Source organism: Panthera leo, chromosome C1 (assembly GCF_018350215.1).
Source record: "Panthera leo isolate Ple1 chromosome C1, P.leo_Ple1_pat1.1, whole genome shotgun sequence".
In the NCBI taxonomy this organism is placed as follows: Eukaryota; Metazoa; Chordata; class Mammalia; order Carnivora; family Felidae; genus Panthera; species Panthera leo.
In genome coordinates, this window is record NC_056686.1 from 47,407,606 (window position 1) to 47,422,476 (window position 14,871).

Consider the following 14,871-nt stretch of genomic DNA (forward strand, 5'->3'; position numbering starts at 1 on the left):
ACCCCAGGATCCAGTACTTGAGGTTAACTGGCTTACTGTGTAAAGAACAAAAGGGTAGGAGGAGAGAAAAACAGATGTGGACATATAACCTGGAATAGCTTTTAACAATCTTGCTATTTACTCGAAGTCTCCTGTTTTTACCCTAAAAATTCAGATAAAATTTTATATTTCATAACATATTAATGTCTCTTTTAACATCACAGTGTATCCTTTCACCCCAAATCTTTGAGAAAGATTAACACTGCAAGATGTTGTGCATGTTTGAGTCTGAGAAGCATGGAAGTACGAATAACCAAGTTAATCTTTATTCTCTTCCATAATACCTTGGCCATGGTGGGCTGCCCTGTAAATGTTTTTGTTTGGTTAAAGACGGAGCACATGACTGATGTATAATGAATCCATTCCATTACCTACTTCCTATGCTCAAATGACACTAAGAGAAATCTTGTATACAGGGTAAAACCTATTATTTGCATTAAAAGAAAACAGCCAAGTATCACTTAAGACCCTTTCAAATTCTGTATAATTGTGTTCCCAGAACTCAAGCAGAAAACATATTACAATTTTCTAAACATCAAAACTACATGGTTAAATATAGCATAGATTACTTGAAAGGATAAAGCACTAGACCATAACACTGCAACTTACTGAAGTTCTCAGATAATTTTACATAAAAATTATAAAAGTTTCACTGCTATTAAACAGATTTTAGCATCATGTTAACATTTATGGCCCCTAAGCTCTAATCATTCTTAAAAGCTACAATGCAGCCAATCTTTAAGAAGAAAAGGTATTTTCCAGGAAACAATGACTTCCAATAGCAATACTCAAAAAACTAAAGATATGCTTCAGATTTTAGAAGATAAACATGTGTTACGTACTTTATGAATAAAAAATACTTTTATTACAAAAACTTCTTCAGACATTGACTTTAATGCCTCAATTAAAAAGTTACTTTTGCTTACTAATTTTTATTGCAATTATTATTACTGACTAGGATATTTATATCCTGCTTACCTTATTTTTAAAGTACTGCCTGGCATAACTCTTAACTTGTAAAACAGTGCGACTTCCAATTAGCTTTGCAATTTTGGTCCACCTTCGGCCAAATTTAGCCTATATTATCAAAATGGAAAAGAAATTGATTTTGATTAACTTAATATTCCAAGCAACTGTCACATTAAGAAAAACCTAAAAGAACAACCCATCTTTATTTTCTAAAGCACACAATGAAGTCTCATATATAGCTAAGATTCTTAAACTCATTAGAATCTAGACTTCTGAAAACTGACCAAAATGATTTAAAATTAGTTTTTACAGCTTTCGAAAGGAAGATGCACCACTTATATATTCTTAACACTATGTATTCATATTGCACATTATGAGGTTCCCAATCTAAAAAACAAATGCCTCAAAAAAGGGAGGTTACATTTCCCATTTATAGAATCAACTGATTATATTCTGACACTGATTTCAAAATATCTTTTTTTTTTTTAAACCCAGATCTATGGGTTACAATACCCATTACCTATCCCATAGTACTTTTACTCTACATGGCATGGCAGTAAACTGACTTACAAGACTGAATCACAAATGATAGGACCTGCAACCAACAGCTTCCTGTAGCCCTGTACTGTTTAAGGCTGTGTGCCTGGGAACAATGAAGCTGTGACGGGAAAAAAAATGAGACCCAGGGGGGAGATCTGGAGGTTTCTGAAGTACAGAAAGGAATGCAATAAATTTTTTTTAAACTAGATTTGGTGTTCTAACTTTTAAGTTTATTTTGAGAGAGGCAGAGACAGTGCAAGTGGGGGTAGGGGCAGAGAGAGAGGGAGAATCCCAAGCAGGCTCTGTGCTAATAGCCTGTGGGGCTTGAACTCATGAACTGTGTGAGATCATGACCTGAGCCAAAACCAAAAGTCAGATGCTTAACCGACTGAGCCACCCAGATGCCCCTGGGAATGCAGTACAATTTTAAAGCTAAAAGGAATTTTTACGTGTCAACTCTATTACTTGACGTATAAATCTTCACAGTAGTTCTACAACTCAGGTAAGCTGATCTCAGGGCCAGATTTATAGGTCACGTTATGACATTTACAGGTCATGACTTACAGTGGCAAATCATCTTCAAGACCTGACCCAAATAATAAATTAATTATATACTTATTTCTGATATTCATGAGAAAATCTGACACATGAACATTTCTTAAAACTGAAAGTACTTTGGGGTGCCTGGTGGCCTGGTCAGTTACGATTCTGACTCTTGATTTCAGTTCAGGTCATGATCTCAGGTTCATGAGTTCGAGTCCCACATTGGGCTCCGTGCTGACAGTGCAAAGCCTGCTTAAGATTCTCTCTCCCTCTCTCTGCCCCGTCCTCCCTAAAATAAATAAATAAACTTAAGAAAAAACCAAACTCAACGTACTTCTAGGATAATTCTTAGTAAGTATAAATTAAATAATTAACAACTATCTTAAATAATTTTTCTCTTAACACCTAGCTGAGGGCAACTTACTGCAAAATTAGTTATATTTATTGTGGGATGAAGGCAAATGAATAACTTCGTAGCATGGAACACTTCTAGAGGCAGCAAAGATCTGGACAATTGGGGCTGTAGGAGCTTAGGCATTATGAAAACTGGAGATGGTACACTAACAAGGGGAACAAAGAAAAAACTCACCAATTTCAAAATAGAGAAGAAAGAGAGCTCTATGCCCAAAAAAGGGAAAGAAAAATCTTCCTTCATCATTCAGTACCACACAATTCCTTTCCCTAAAGCCTGAGAGAATTCAGTGTATAAACAAACTATATCAACAGGTTAAAAAGGCTGGGAATACAACCAATAGTTCCATGTAGTTTTGTGGGAAAACATTCTAAGTTTAAAATATGTTTATGTATACAAGTAGATATCTATCTATCTATATATATAAATAAATATATATTTGCTTATATAGGGACAAAATATCTCTGGAAGCATACACAAAGAACAGATGACAATGGTTGCCTCCGGCAATGAGAACTAAAGGCAGAGACAGGAGTGATAGGGGGACTTAACACCCTGTAACTTTAGATACCCTTTGAATTTTGAGCCATGCAGATGAAGCCACTATCATTACCACCAGTGTCAACAATAATCTAAAAATTTACAACCCATTATTGGGTGTGTATATGTGTGCATGCATACACACACACACACACACACACACACACACACACAGTCTTCAGTAAGGGGCAAAACACCAAAGCAATCAGCAATCTTAAATAAGTGACTAGTCAATTAAAGTTCAGTTATAAAAATGATAATCATGCAACAGAATGAAATACCAATATAAAAAACATCAACAGTACAGGATAAAAACCTCAGGAGGAGATAAAACCTTCAAGATAGTTTATTTATTTATACAAAGACATCACAGAATATATAGATGTCATGGTGATAACTGTAAAAATATAAATACATTTTATTTCCCTCATCTGCAGAAATGTTAACAATGACATTTCAATTTGCATTCATAAGTCCCACATAAATATTACATAAATATCCTATATATAAGTATATATCATTTCAAAATTAGCATCATATGGGGTAACATGTACCTTAAAGAAAAAGATACAACCTACACTTAATAGAAAAAAATTTCCAAATATTTTCTTAAAAGTTTCTTCATGTTAGTAGGAGAATTTTCAGAATTAGAAACTGGCGTACTTTTTTTTTTCTATTATGTAACCTGTGGACATTTAAATCTCAGTGAAACATTCATGCAAAAGAAGTATTTCTGGTCTTCCACTACATCCACTAAAAAAATATTCGGACTGTGTGCACAATGCCAAATATCTGAATAAAAAAGAACTCAGCTCATTATGCAGACCGTTCCAAATATACAAGTTTTTTTGTTTTTCTGGGTTTTTTTTTCCCCCCAAGAGAAAACATCAGATAAGTATTTTCTTCCTTTTAATCTAGGTAGTTGGTGTTATGTATACAGACAGAGCTCAGTTTCCTGGGTTTTACTAATACCAAAAAAGAGTGGGGGGAGGATGAAAACTATCTAAAATATTGATCCAAATCTATTTTAATATTTTAGTAATCTAGACACGAGTTAAAAGGAATTCTCTCATGCTATACTATCAACATCGCCACTACAGAAAGACTCAAGATGTGATCATTAAAAAGAAATCTCTGGTCTCTACAAATTAACCTTATAATTCTATTAATATTGGCTTCTAGAATTATTTTACTATAAATTAAAAATTGCACTATTTACCAGCCCTTGTTCAAACAGCTCTTTTTCTTCTATCGTCCACTTTACTGAGTAACTGGCTGGTTTTGTAGGAGAGTGTGCCCTGAAGGGAAAAAAAGGAATTGCAAAAAAAAAGTCTGAAATGGAACATTCCATATTTATGCAGCTAAAGGTTACACAGATAGCCATAGGCTAAATTCAATACTGTGTCTAAGAGTTAAAAAGAAGAAGAAAAAGAAGGCTGCAGCCTCTACCTGGGGGCAGATTTACCCTGTCTTGTATACTTCTCTAGCCCAGGATGATAGGAGCCTCAAAAGACATAATCCTTGGGTCTGAGTGAAGATAACACTAAAAGACATCAAAGGAAGTCAATGTGGTAGCCAGCAGGCTTCCTTACACTGGACACAAAGCAGCAGACGTTAATAAATTTCCAAATCCCAAAAGGTATATGAGTGTTTAAATTGGCTCCAGAAATATTATCTCTTTGATTCTTTCATGTAAATCTATGTAAATATCAAGCAAGAAAAGAAGAAACTGTGGCATTACATTTATTACTTCTGAAACACAGTCCCTTAAGAAATTAAAAATAAAATAGTGATGAAGCTCATTAATTTAATTCAAGCAAACCATTAATCTTTATTATTTTTCTTTGTTATTTATTCAGCGAAATACAAAAGCCAAAGTCTGTTCAGTGCTCAAACCTTTGGCAATTGTAAATCTACCCTTTGTAAGTCTACCCTTTGTGGGACCACAAACGTGAAAGGTTATAAACAATAAATAACATCAAATTTCCTTCAATTATAGGGAAAGAATATTTATAAAATATTAATACTTAATTTCTCTAGATAATTTTTGAAGGCCACAAATTCAAATTAAATTTTTGTTTGAAATGAGTGAAAATTAACTGACAGGACAATAGAAATCAAGCCAATTCCTAACACATTAGCAGCTTTAAAACATTTACCCACATATCCCTAGGAAAACATCTTTTCCATAACCTAATGGAATTGCTTATGCAGGACCATAATAGAAATTCTGACATATAAATAATATCATAAAACTATCTTGTGGCATTCCAACATCTGTATAAGAAATTTTGATTTTATATTTTTGTACAACCCAAGGTTAAGAGTTTTTCCACAGGCCAACTATAATTTTTATTTAATTCTCCTATAATTTTAGAATATAAGACATATAAGTACATACATGATTTTTGCTGTTTTCTGTAGACTGCACCACATGAAAAAGAAAATAAGGGAGCTTAGGAACACATTTTTAAAAATACAGTTCATACTGTTAAGAGTATTAAAAATTAATTTTACCTCTTCATGTATTTTTTATCACTTTCCTTTTGATCAAGCCAGAAATTTTCTGGAAGTGACTTTTTAGATAAGTAATACCTGTGTAATTATTAAAGAAACTTTTTAAACAATAATAAAATCATGTAATTTTTAGGTGACTTATATTAAGTAGGCACTCATTATCATGAAAATCACACTTGAACCTTAGCTAAACTAGTTCTTCTTAAAACCCTTCCAGGTCTGCAAAAATTATTCTGAAAATATACCTCACAAGGCTGTTATATGGATTAAATATTACATGTGAAATCAAACATAGCACCTGCACAAAATGTGTGCTACAAAAATATTAGCTTCTCCTATATTCCCTATTAGATAGAAGTGGCTAAGAGAAGAATGTAGCCTTAAATGTTTCATTTAAATAATTTTTTCTTAAAACATATGGGAAATGTAATAGATGAATTTGATTGGTTGTCCAGGATTAACTGGGGAGTATGATTTCATAGTTCTAAAGGGAACAGAATTCAGGGTTGTTCTCTACCTTAATTAACTTAGGTCAAATCTGCTACGGACCCTCCCTCTCAAACTTCTTAAAACTGGCCCATTGTAATACTCTTAGATTAGTCTGAGATGTTCTTCCCTTAACAAATATGGACTATGTATCTTGTATGTCAGGAACTACGCTAGGTACTAGGAGCTGAGGACCAAGATACAAGAAAACAAACATCCCTGTCCTCTGAAAGTTCACACAGCTTTCACTCTCATTATTTGTTTCCGTACCTGGAAGTGAGCCAATGACCACTTAAATATTCATTGAGAATTGCAAGGTTCAATGCATTAGCCGATAGCCACATATAAACAAAGATTGTAAAATATCTCAGTAATGTTTTTCTATTGATTAAATGCTGAAATGTTATCTTAAATATAGTGGGTTAAATCAAATATCTTAATAAAATTAATTTTACCTGATTTAAATGTGGCTACTAGAAAATTTAAAATGATATATGTGCCTTGCACTATTTTTCTATTGAAAAGCAATGATCTAGGCTGTAGCTATGATGTTGGGGAAAGTAAGAGAATAAGAAAGCCTAAAAGGAGTTAACCTAGGATAACTAAAGGTACACAGACACTCTGAAATCAACATAGCAATAACTGAATAAAGGGAACAGAGAAATTCTGGCTTAACAAGGAGGTAGATATCCATAAAATACAGATGAGAGAGTTAAAAATAAACCCGTTTATCAGACTATTATTAATAATCTTTAAAAATCATAAAACCAGAAATCATTTTGTTCAATCCTTTCATTTTACATACAAGAAAGCAGAGTCCCAAAGAAGTTAAATTGCCATCATCAAATTTAACCACGGACAAGAAGCTAGTGGCTAAACTGTGGATAAAGATCTACGACTTCTGAGGGAAAAAAAATCTTCAACCTGCAGTTTTTTGTTTTTTTGCTTTTTACTTAGATTCCTACCATGTAACATCTGTAAAGTGGTGGAGTAAGAAGTGAGAACTTTTACATATTCTAATTCTGTGTCCCTGGGTAAGTTCACATCTCTGGGTTTTAGCTTCTATAACTGAAGATAAAGGCCTGGACTCAATGATCTTGGACATGGATTAAAGGTTCCAGCTGACGTAAAACATCCTATAATTTCTATTCAACATTCAGATAGTATAAAGAGTTGGCTGACAAAAGAAACTCAAACATACTGAGTCAGATCTCAAACTCTGCAGTAAAACAGAACCAAAGGAATAAAATGAGGCTTTCTGCATAGGTAGATAACACATTATGTAACTGCAGTCTGGGGCCAAACAAGATCCATCTAGTAATAACAGTGGTCTCTTTTGTAAGTCTTGCATTTACAGGTTTTTAACCCTGAAAGTTTTACTTTCCTCATGATCATTAAAGGATACTCTTCTTCCAACAACATCTTCTGAATGACAGCTCTGTTCTCTTCACTGATGGTGCTATCCAGAGTCCAAGGCTATTAAAAAATAAATATTTTTCTTTTTATTTACGCTTTTTGAAATTATCTTCTATGTCTTGTTAAATGAAATACATGATACAAGGATTACAAATAATAAAAGCTACCATTTACTAAGCACAGACATATCTCTGATTCCCACGATAACACTGTGAGATAGGTGTTATTACTTCACTGATGCATCCATGGCCCCGCTAATGTTTCAAGTGGACGAGTAGAGAGTTGGTACACAAGACTGCTGGATTCCAAGGCTCAGGCTCCTTGCCCATGATAAAGTCATAATGGCTGTCATGTACGAAAAGTTATCAGGTAGCAAGCATGTTGCTAGATATTTCACCTATTTCCAAAACTCACCACACTTTTTTCCCTTACGCCACAATCTCTCCTTAAAGGATCATACTCATTTTCAACTCTCAAAACTTAAAAAATTTCAGCTCAGGTCTCTTCTCCAGGCTCCATCTAGACTGTTATATCCAACTGTCTACTCAAAATGTCCACGTGGATATCTAGCAGGCTTCTCAAAATTAACATATTCAAAACTCACTAACATATACCTTCACCTGCTTCTCCCGTGTTCCCAGCTTTGTACCCAGCATTATTAGTCACCTACTTATTCAACCTAGGAATCATCCTGGATTCCTCCCTTTTTTCTCAATCCCATATCCGATCTACCCAGCAGTTCTATGTCCAAAACATAATTAAAATCTGACACCTCTGCCACAACCTCAGGCCATACCACCATCTACTCTTGCTTAGGTTGCCACCAATGTTTCCCAACTGGTCTCTCTGGTGCTACTCTTGCTTCATACAAACATGACAGAGCTCTGGTCTGCCTCTCCAACCCTGCCATTCCCCGCTTTCCCACTACATTCTAGATACTGGCTTTCAAACAGAGCCTCTGTACTGCTATTCCTTCCGCCTAGAATGTTTTTCCTCAACTCCTCATGTATCTACTCCTCTTTGTTACTTGTCAACTTAACTGTCACCTTCTCAGTTTCCTTCAAAGACACCTTCATCTAAAATAGGCTCACCCCATTACTCTCAGCCATCATCTTATGTTCTTCACAGTCTATAATTAATTAGCCTACTTATTTATCACCTGACTCCCTTTTAGAATACAAGCTTCTTGTGAGCAAGACTATGTCTCAATTACGTTTCCCCTGAACCTGGCCTAGTGTGTGGCACACAGTAAGTACTCAATAAATAACTGCTAAATGAAAAAAATGAACCCTGCAACGATCCCCATATTTTAAAAGAAACTGAGGTTCAAAAATCTGGTAAGTGGTAGGGCAAGGATATATACCTAAATCTAGCTGGCTCCAAAGTTGTTTCTCAACAGGCCGTTTTTCAAAGTCAAAAGAAGTTAAGACTAAGTTTCTTTTCTCTTTTTTAATGTTTATTTATTTTTTGAGAGAGAGAGAGAGTGCAAGTGGGGGAGGAGCAGAGAGAGGGAGACACAGAATCCAAAGCAGGCTCCTGGCTTTGAGCTGTCAGCACAGAGCCCGAGCAGGGCTTGAACCCCTCAGCTGTGAGATCATGACCTGAGCCAAAGTTGGACACTTAACAGACTGAGCCACCCAGGTGCCCCTATTTTTAAAGCAAGAAAAATGTTTCAGTATATTACCTCTGCAACTGCTGAGAACCACCAAGCAAGAAAAGAGGTACCCGGGCAATAAGTAGTAGCTTAATGCACCTGATATTTTCATAAAATACTTACAATAAGACCATTCTCAGCTCTCCATGATGAATCAAGATAGTGATCTTGTAAAACAGACGCTGTATTTTCATTGTTTCTGTAATAATTAAGAAAATGGGTAAAAAAAAAAAAAAAAAGGGATATTATGCCAGTTAATGAAAGTAATTTACACAGCACAGTGACTGGCAGGGTATAGATGTTACGCAAATATTTTGTTCCCTTCTTCCCTTAACAAACAGACTTACCAGTGCAGAAATGCCTGCTCTATTTCTTTAACCTGTGTTATATACAGTGGCGTTAAGCCACCCTATTTCAACCGCTAAGCAGCTAGTCTGTTCACTTCTGTTTGCCAAGAGTAAACAACTTCAAGAGAAAACAAATACCCCGCAGCAGCAACCACAACATGCTCTATGGCTATGAACTAACACTTCAGAGTTCTTTTGATGTGCATGCATATGAATACAGGAATTCAACCTTACAATTAATTCTTTTAGTTATATCTAAAGCATAAAGGCCATCAACAGCAGCACCATCCTCAAAATGAAACAACAAAACAGTGGATCAAAGAACCAAAATAGAAAATACTCACAGTAAAGAGAACAGAAAACTTGATGTTTTAATAACAACTTATATAATAAAAAAAAAATTAACTTGGGTTATCTGGGGGTTTTTCTACATCCACGGGGACTAAACTGTTAATTCTCACTCCTTTCACCAAACTATTAAAAACTCTCTGAAGTCACATTGTTCACTTCTTATGCAAAAAAGCCAAACAGTTAAATTTTAGAAGGCCCAATCTAGGATATAATTAAATTTAATATTTGCTTTTTTATGCCTTGAAGTTATAGTTTCCTAGAAAATTACTGACTTTTCCCAGACCTACTCTAGAGGTAAGAATTTTGTACCTTAGGCTGCAAAAACCTATCTACAGGTTTATACTTTTGAATCCTCAATTAGTTCTACAGTAGTTATAAATTGTGGGACTAATGGATTACGTACAATGAACTAAAAGCAATTAATTTCTCTCTGCTGTTGATGGCAAAAAGGTTTTAACTCAGGTGTTAACTGTGATTTGGTAGCATTCCAAAGGATTCTGAGACTTGTATCAGCAGAAGGAAACCTTTGAGTAAGGAAGTCTGCCAAGGGTGCAGGAGGTGGGACTAGTATCACTTCAGGTTCAATGCAGGTATCTTTTTACAGTGTTCCTCCATAAGGATTACCAACTTCCACACCTCTGGTGTATACATCTGGACACCTACCTGAATCTCCACAGGTAGGCATAAATTAACATGTTTAAATCTTAGTTGAGAAATTCCACCCAAATCTGCTACTCTTCCATTATTCCCTATCTCAAAACATATTAATTCCCCTAGTTGCCCAAGCCAGAAATCTGAGCCTGCCCTTATTTCCTCACAATGGACATTCAATTCGTTGCCAACCCTGTGGCTTCCTCCCTTTTCAAATCCAGTCCTTCCACTATATCCACGCTGACCTCTTAAGGTCCTGTAGTTTCAGACCCACTTTTCCTGGGTAAGTGCATAAGATAAAGCTGACATGTCATCCACTTCCCCTTATCTTTTTCCATGTATCCCCATCTGGCCCATATGTAAGTTTTACTGTCTCTCACCCAATAAGAATGTTAGTTCTAGGAGAGCAAGGAGTTACTTTGATAACTGCTATATATGTAGGCCTTGCCATATAAAAGGTGCTCAATCAACATTTGTTGAATGAATGAACAAGATAGGTGGAACATGGGTCACCCAGGTCTATAGAGTTACGGAATGAGAATTTTATCATAAACCAAATTAGGGACTGAGGGAACAGCATGATCAGATTTGGATGTAAGAAAGACTGATCTAACTTCAGTAAGGAATAGAAGGGGGACAAAGAGACAAGTTGAGAGTGAGTGATTAAATATTAAGAGAGGTGACAGTAATTTAGACCTAGGGAACAAGCAGTATGAACAGGAAGAAGTGAATAAACTTGAGAGGATACTTAGAATCAACAGACCTTTAGCAACCAACAGGACAGAAGGAGTGAAAGAAGAGAGGTAAGGAAAAGGGATAAAGTCTAGGTCTGTGCCTTGAATTACTGAGTGGATGGTGCCATTTATTGAACTAGGGAACTTGGAGAGGCAGATGGCAGGTGTGCTGGGAAAAGTTTGTAAGCTGAGATTGAGGTGCTTATGAAACATCCAAAAACAGATTCAGAGAACTAGATAAATGGATCTCAAGCTCAGGAGAGATGTGAGTTGGTGACGGATTTGGGAAACATCAGCATGTTTTAAGGTGTAACTTGAAATAACTGTCATTTTTTTTTTTTATGGTAAAAAATGGTTGAACATTGGCAATATTTTACACGTTCCAATCTACCAGAGAGCAATTTTAAATCTTGAGAGATGGCATAACCAGGGGCTGCGTGGCTAGTGTTAGTTTTTGTTAGTTTTGTCTGATGACAAAACCCCATGGAACACTTTAAGGACAAGCAGAAGAAGAAGAAAAGGAAGATGAAAACGAAAGGTAGAAGTAAAAGGGAAGCCAGAGTTTCAATGCCACCTTCTAACTTTGGTAGCTAGAGTTTAGCAAGTACTTAGAAGTGTGTTTTCAATTAATCCTCAACGGTTCCACAGACGTTGTCATTAGCTGTAACAACATACTTCAAGGGGCACCATTCACACTACATTCCATACGCCTGGAGCTCCAACATCAGGGAACACCACTCAGCAGAATATAATGTTAATGATGCTCCTTGGAGTTGGGTAAGGCAATGGCTCTGACCATCAGGAACCAGTAACTTTTGTAGTCCTGCTTGCATGAATCTAAGATGATCATAGATGTCACTAGCAGACCCAAGGCTCAAGCACATTAGCAAGAGAAAGGAAAAAGGCAGAAAAATTAAACACAATCAGAAAAATAAACAACCTATGGTAAAGGGGTAGAGCCAATGCTCTCAGATATTTTGAGTTTCCGAGGCCAACTCACTTCTCTCTGGACTGCAGATAAGTATCCCTTGCTCATCACATGGACTTATTGGGACAAGTAAATTAAGTCATCCATGCAAGAGCACTTGGTCAAAATTAACTTGATCTACCCAAATACGAACAATGATTGTTATTAAAGGCTCCTTACTCATCTGTACAGTTTTGCCTAATAGTTTGGGAAAGAATGACTATATGAATTTAATTACTCCTCACATTTTTATACTGCTTTAGTGTTCAGTAGAATTTTAGACGCACTATCTTAATCCCTCACTGGCAAGGTTGGTACTGTTCTCCAAAATTTACAGAGGCCCTAATATTACTTTGGACCATATGAAATTGCCATTTTTTAAGTCAAGAAATGGTCTAAGACTAGCAAATCCACATGGTTCACTCAACCTAACAGACTTCTAAGGAGGCTGTTGGCATTTATAAGCAACATAACTGGCTGAGTTTAGAACTGAGGTCTTCCTATTCCTGACCTGATTCCCGACCCGTCTATGCCTCTTCCACTTCCAAAAGGTGACTGGGGAAGCACATTTTAAAAATAGTACGTATCAATTTCTTACTTGGAAAGCAAGCAGCCAAAAGGCTAGATCTCTCAAGCTGGAGATTGTTGCTTAAAACCACATTGGCCTGTTCTCCAAGAATCTGCAAGTATTAATGACCCCTCACTAGGTCCACATAGTACCTTCCACGGGGGTAAGGAGACAGTGAAGAATAAAACATTTACATAGCTTGTACTGTATGCTACAGCACATCCCATGATTACTTCATCTGATGTTCAGAACAACCACATGAGGCACACACCATGACTGTCAGTTTACACATGAGCTGTCTGAAGCTCAGGCAAGTTAGATGTCTGGCCCAAGGTCAGTCACACTGCTAGCAACTGGCAAGTCCGGCCGATGCAGGAGAACCCAGAGCTGTCCTAAAGTCCTATCCCTTCAAGTCAAGCTGCCTTTCAGGAAGTTTTTCACAACTAACCCCAAGTGAAACCTATGGTCAGTAGGGATGAAACGACACGCCCAAGGTCACACGGCTTACAAGCGACAGAATTAAGGATTCTAGAGCTCAGGTCCCACCCAGAGTTCGCCCTTGTCTTAGTTATTGTCCGGAGGGGGCAAGTGGGCGGATTCTGGCGAGATTCTGCGGTGGAGCTAAAGGAAGAAGGAATCTAATTGTTGCAGAGAGTGCAATGTGCTAGGCAAAGTCGGCGCCCTCGCAACATCCCGGTAAAAGGTTAAACAGCCGTCCGACACTGGCCTCAGGTCCCCGCCCGCGGAACTCAGGTGTATCTTACAGGCGGGATGGGCGCGGCGCCTCCCTGGCCACCAGGAGACCCTGGCCCAGCGGATGGTCTTCCGCTTCCCTGTTCCTTGACGGACCCGCAGCCTTTCCAGGTTACTCTCCTCGCACCCGCGCTCCTCCCCATCCCAGCGACACTCGGTCTCCACGCCTCACCCTGGCTGTGCCGTGGATGGTACCACGTCCCCTTCAACATCCACATCCGCCTCTTCAGCCGCCATGATGGGACCTAAACCCATCCGTCCTCCCGAGAGATCCCGCGAGAGGTGGAAGGATTGGGGTGGGGTCTCAGGCGTCACGGGGCGGAGTTGAAGCCTCGTCCAGCCCCTTCCGTGCAGTGGAGGCGGGGCCTCCAGAGAAAAAAAAGACCACAGTAATGTGCACCTTGGTTCGTTGGTCCCAGTGTGTAAAGTCCTTTGGAAGCAGTTTAGGCTTTCTTTGAAGAGATTGTGCCCTCGGACAAATTCTTGGCTCCTCACTTGTCTCATTGGTAAAATGGGAATAATGGTAAGTATCTGGAGTGCTGAAAAGTTCAAACCAGACCTGCTTTGAACAATGAAAGGTGACAACAATGAAAGACCCTTACCTGCTGCTGGTTTTCTTTTTTTCCTTTCCTTTCCTTTTCTTTTTTCTTTAAGGAAAAGGCTCATTCAGCGATTATATGAAGTACTAAACAGTTTCTATTTTAAAATTCAAAAAATATTTAAGAATGTAACTGATTTTACAGAGATCTTTATAATTAAATAAAAATTCACATTCATAACCATTGATCTTTACAATAACCCAGTAAGGACTGGTGTCATCAGTCACATTTTACAGATGAAGGAACAGGCTCAGAAAATTGAAATGACTGGGGCGCCTGGGTGGCTCAGTCGGTTAAGTGTCCGACTTCAGCTCAGGTCATGATCTCACGGTTCCTGAGTTCGAGCCCTGCGTTGGGCTCTGTGCTGACAGCTCAGAGCCTGGAGCCTGATTCGGATTCTGCGTCTCCCTCTCTCTCTCTGCCCCTCCCCCACTCAGGCTCTGTCTCTCTCTCTCTCTCTCTCTCTCTCTCTCTCTCTCAAAAATGAATAAACATTAAAAAATTAAAAAAAAAAGATTGAAATGACTATCAAAGGATATATAGCTAGTCAAAGACAGAGCTAGGACCAGAATCTGGGTCTTTTGACCCTTTACTGAGTGCTCACCCTCTACAAATCATGTTAGGAACTGTGAAAGATAAACACCATTTCTCTCAAAGAAATTTTGACTTCTCAAGAAATTAGATATTGGCCTTAAGTATTCATCTACCTTAGGGGCACCTGGGTGGCCCAGTGGGTTAAGTGCTGACTCTTGATTTTGGCTCAGGTCATGATCTCACCATGGTTG

At 37.6% G+C, this 14,871-nt stretch overlaps 1 protein-coding gene across 2 annotated transcripts in view; it reads right to left on the reverse strand.

Annotated features, from left to right (window-relative positions):
• Positions 1–13,764, reverse strand: part of MYSM1 (Myb like, SWIRM and MPN domains 1) — a 34,497-nt gene extending 20,733 nt beyond the window's left edge. Inside the window, exons 1-8 of one of the 2 annotated variants that reach the window (XM_042951806.1) lie at positions 13,660–13,764; positions 9,240–9,315; positions 7,452–7,522; positions 5,561–5,638; positions 5,445–5,468; positions 4,509–4,586; positions 4,263–4,341; positions 1,018–1,116 (exon numbers count right to left, since the gene is read on the reverse strand). In XM_042951806.1, the coding sequence (XP_042807740.1) occupies positions 1,018–1,116; positions 4,263–4,341; positions 4,509–4,586; positions 5,445–5,468; positions 5,561–5,638; positions 7,452–7,522; positions 9,240–9,315; positions 13,660–13,742 (588 nt within the window). In that variant the 5' untranslated portion in view covers positions 13,743–13,764. The remainder of the gene's footprint in view (positions 1–1,017; positions 1,117–4,262; positions 4,342–4,508; positions 4,587–5,444; positions 5,469–5,560; positions 5,639–7,451; positions 7,523–9,239; positions 9,316–13,659) is intronic. The other variant, XM_042951808.1, reaches the window with a different exon arrangement.
• Positions 13,765–14,871: the final 1,107 nt, after the last annotated feature.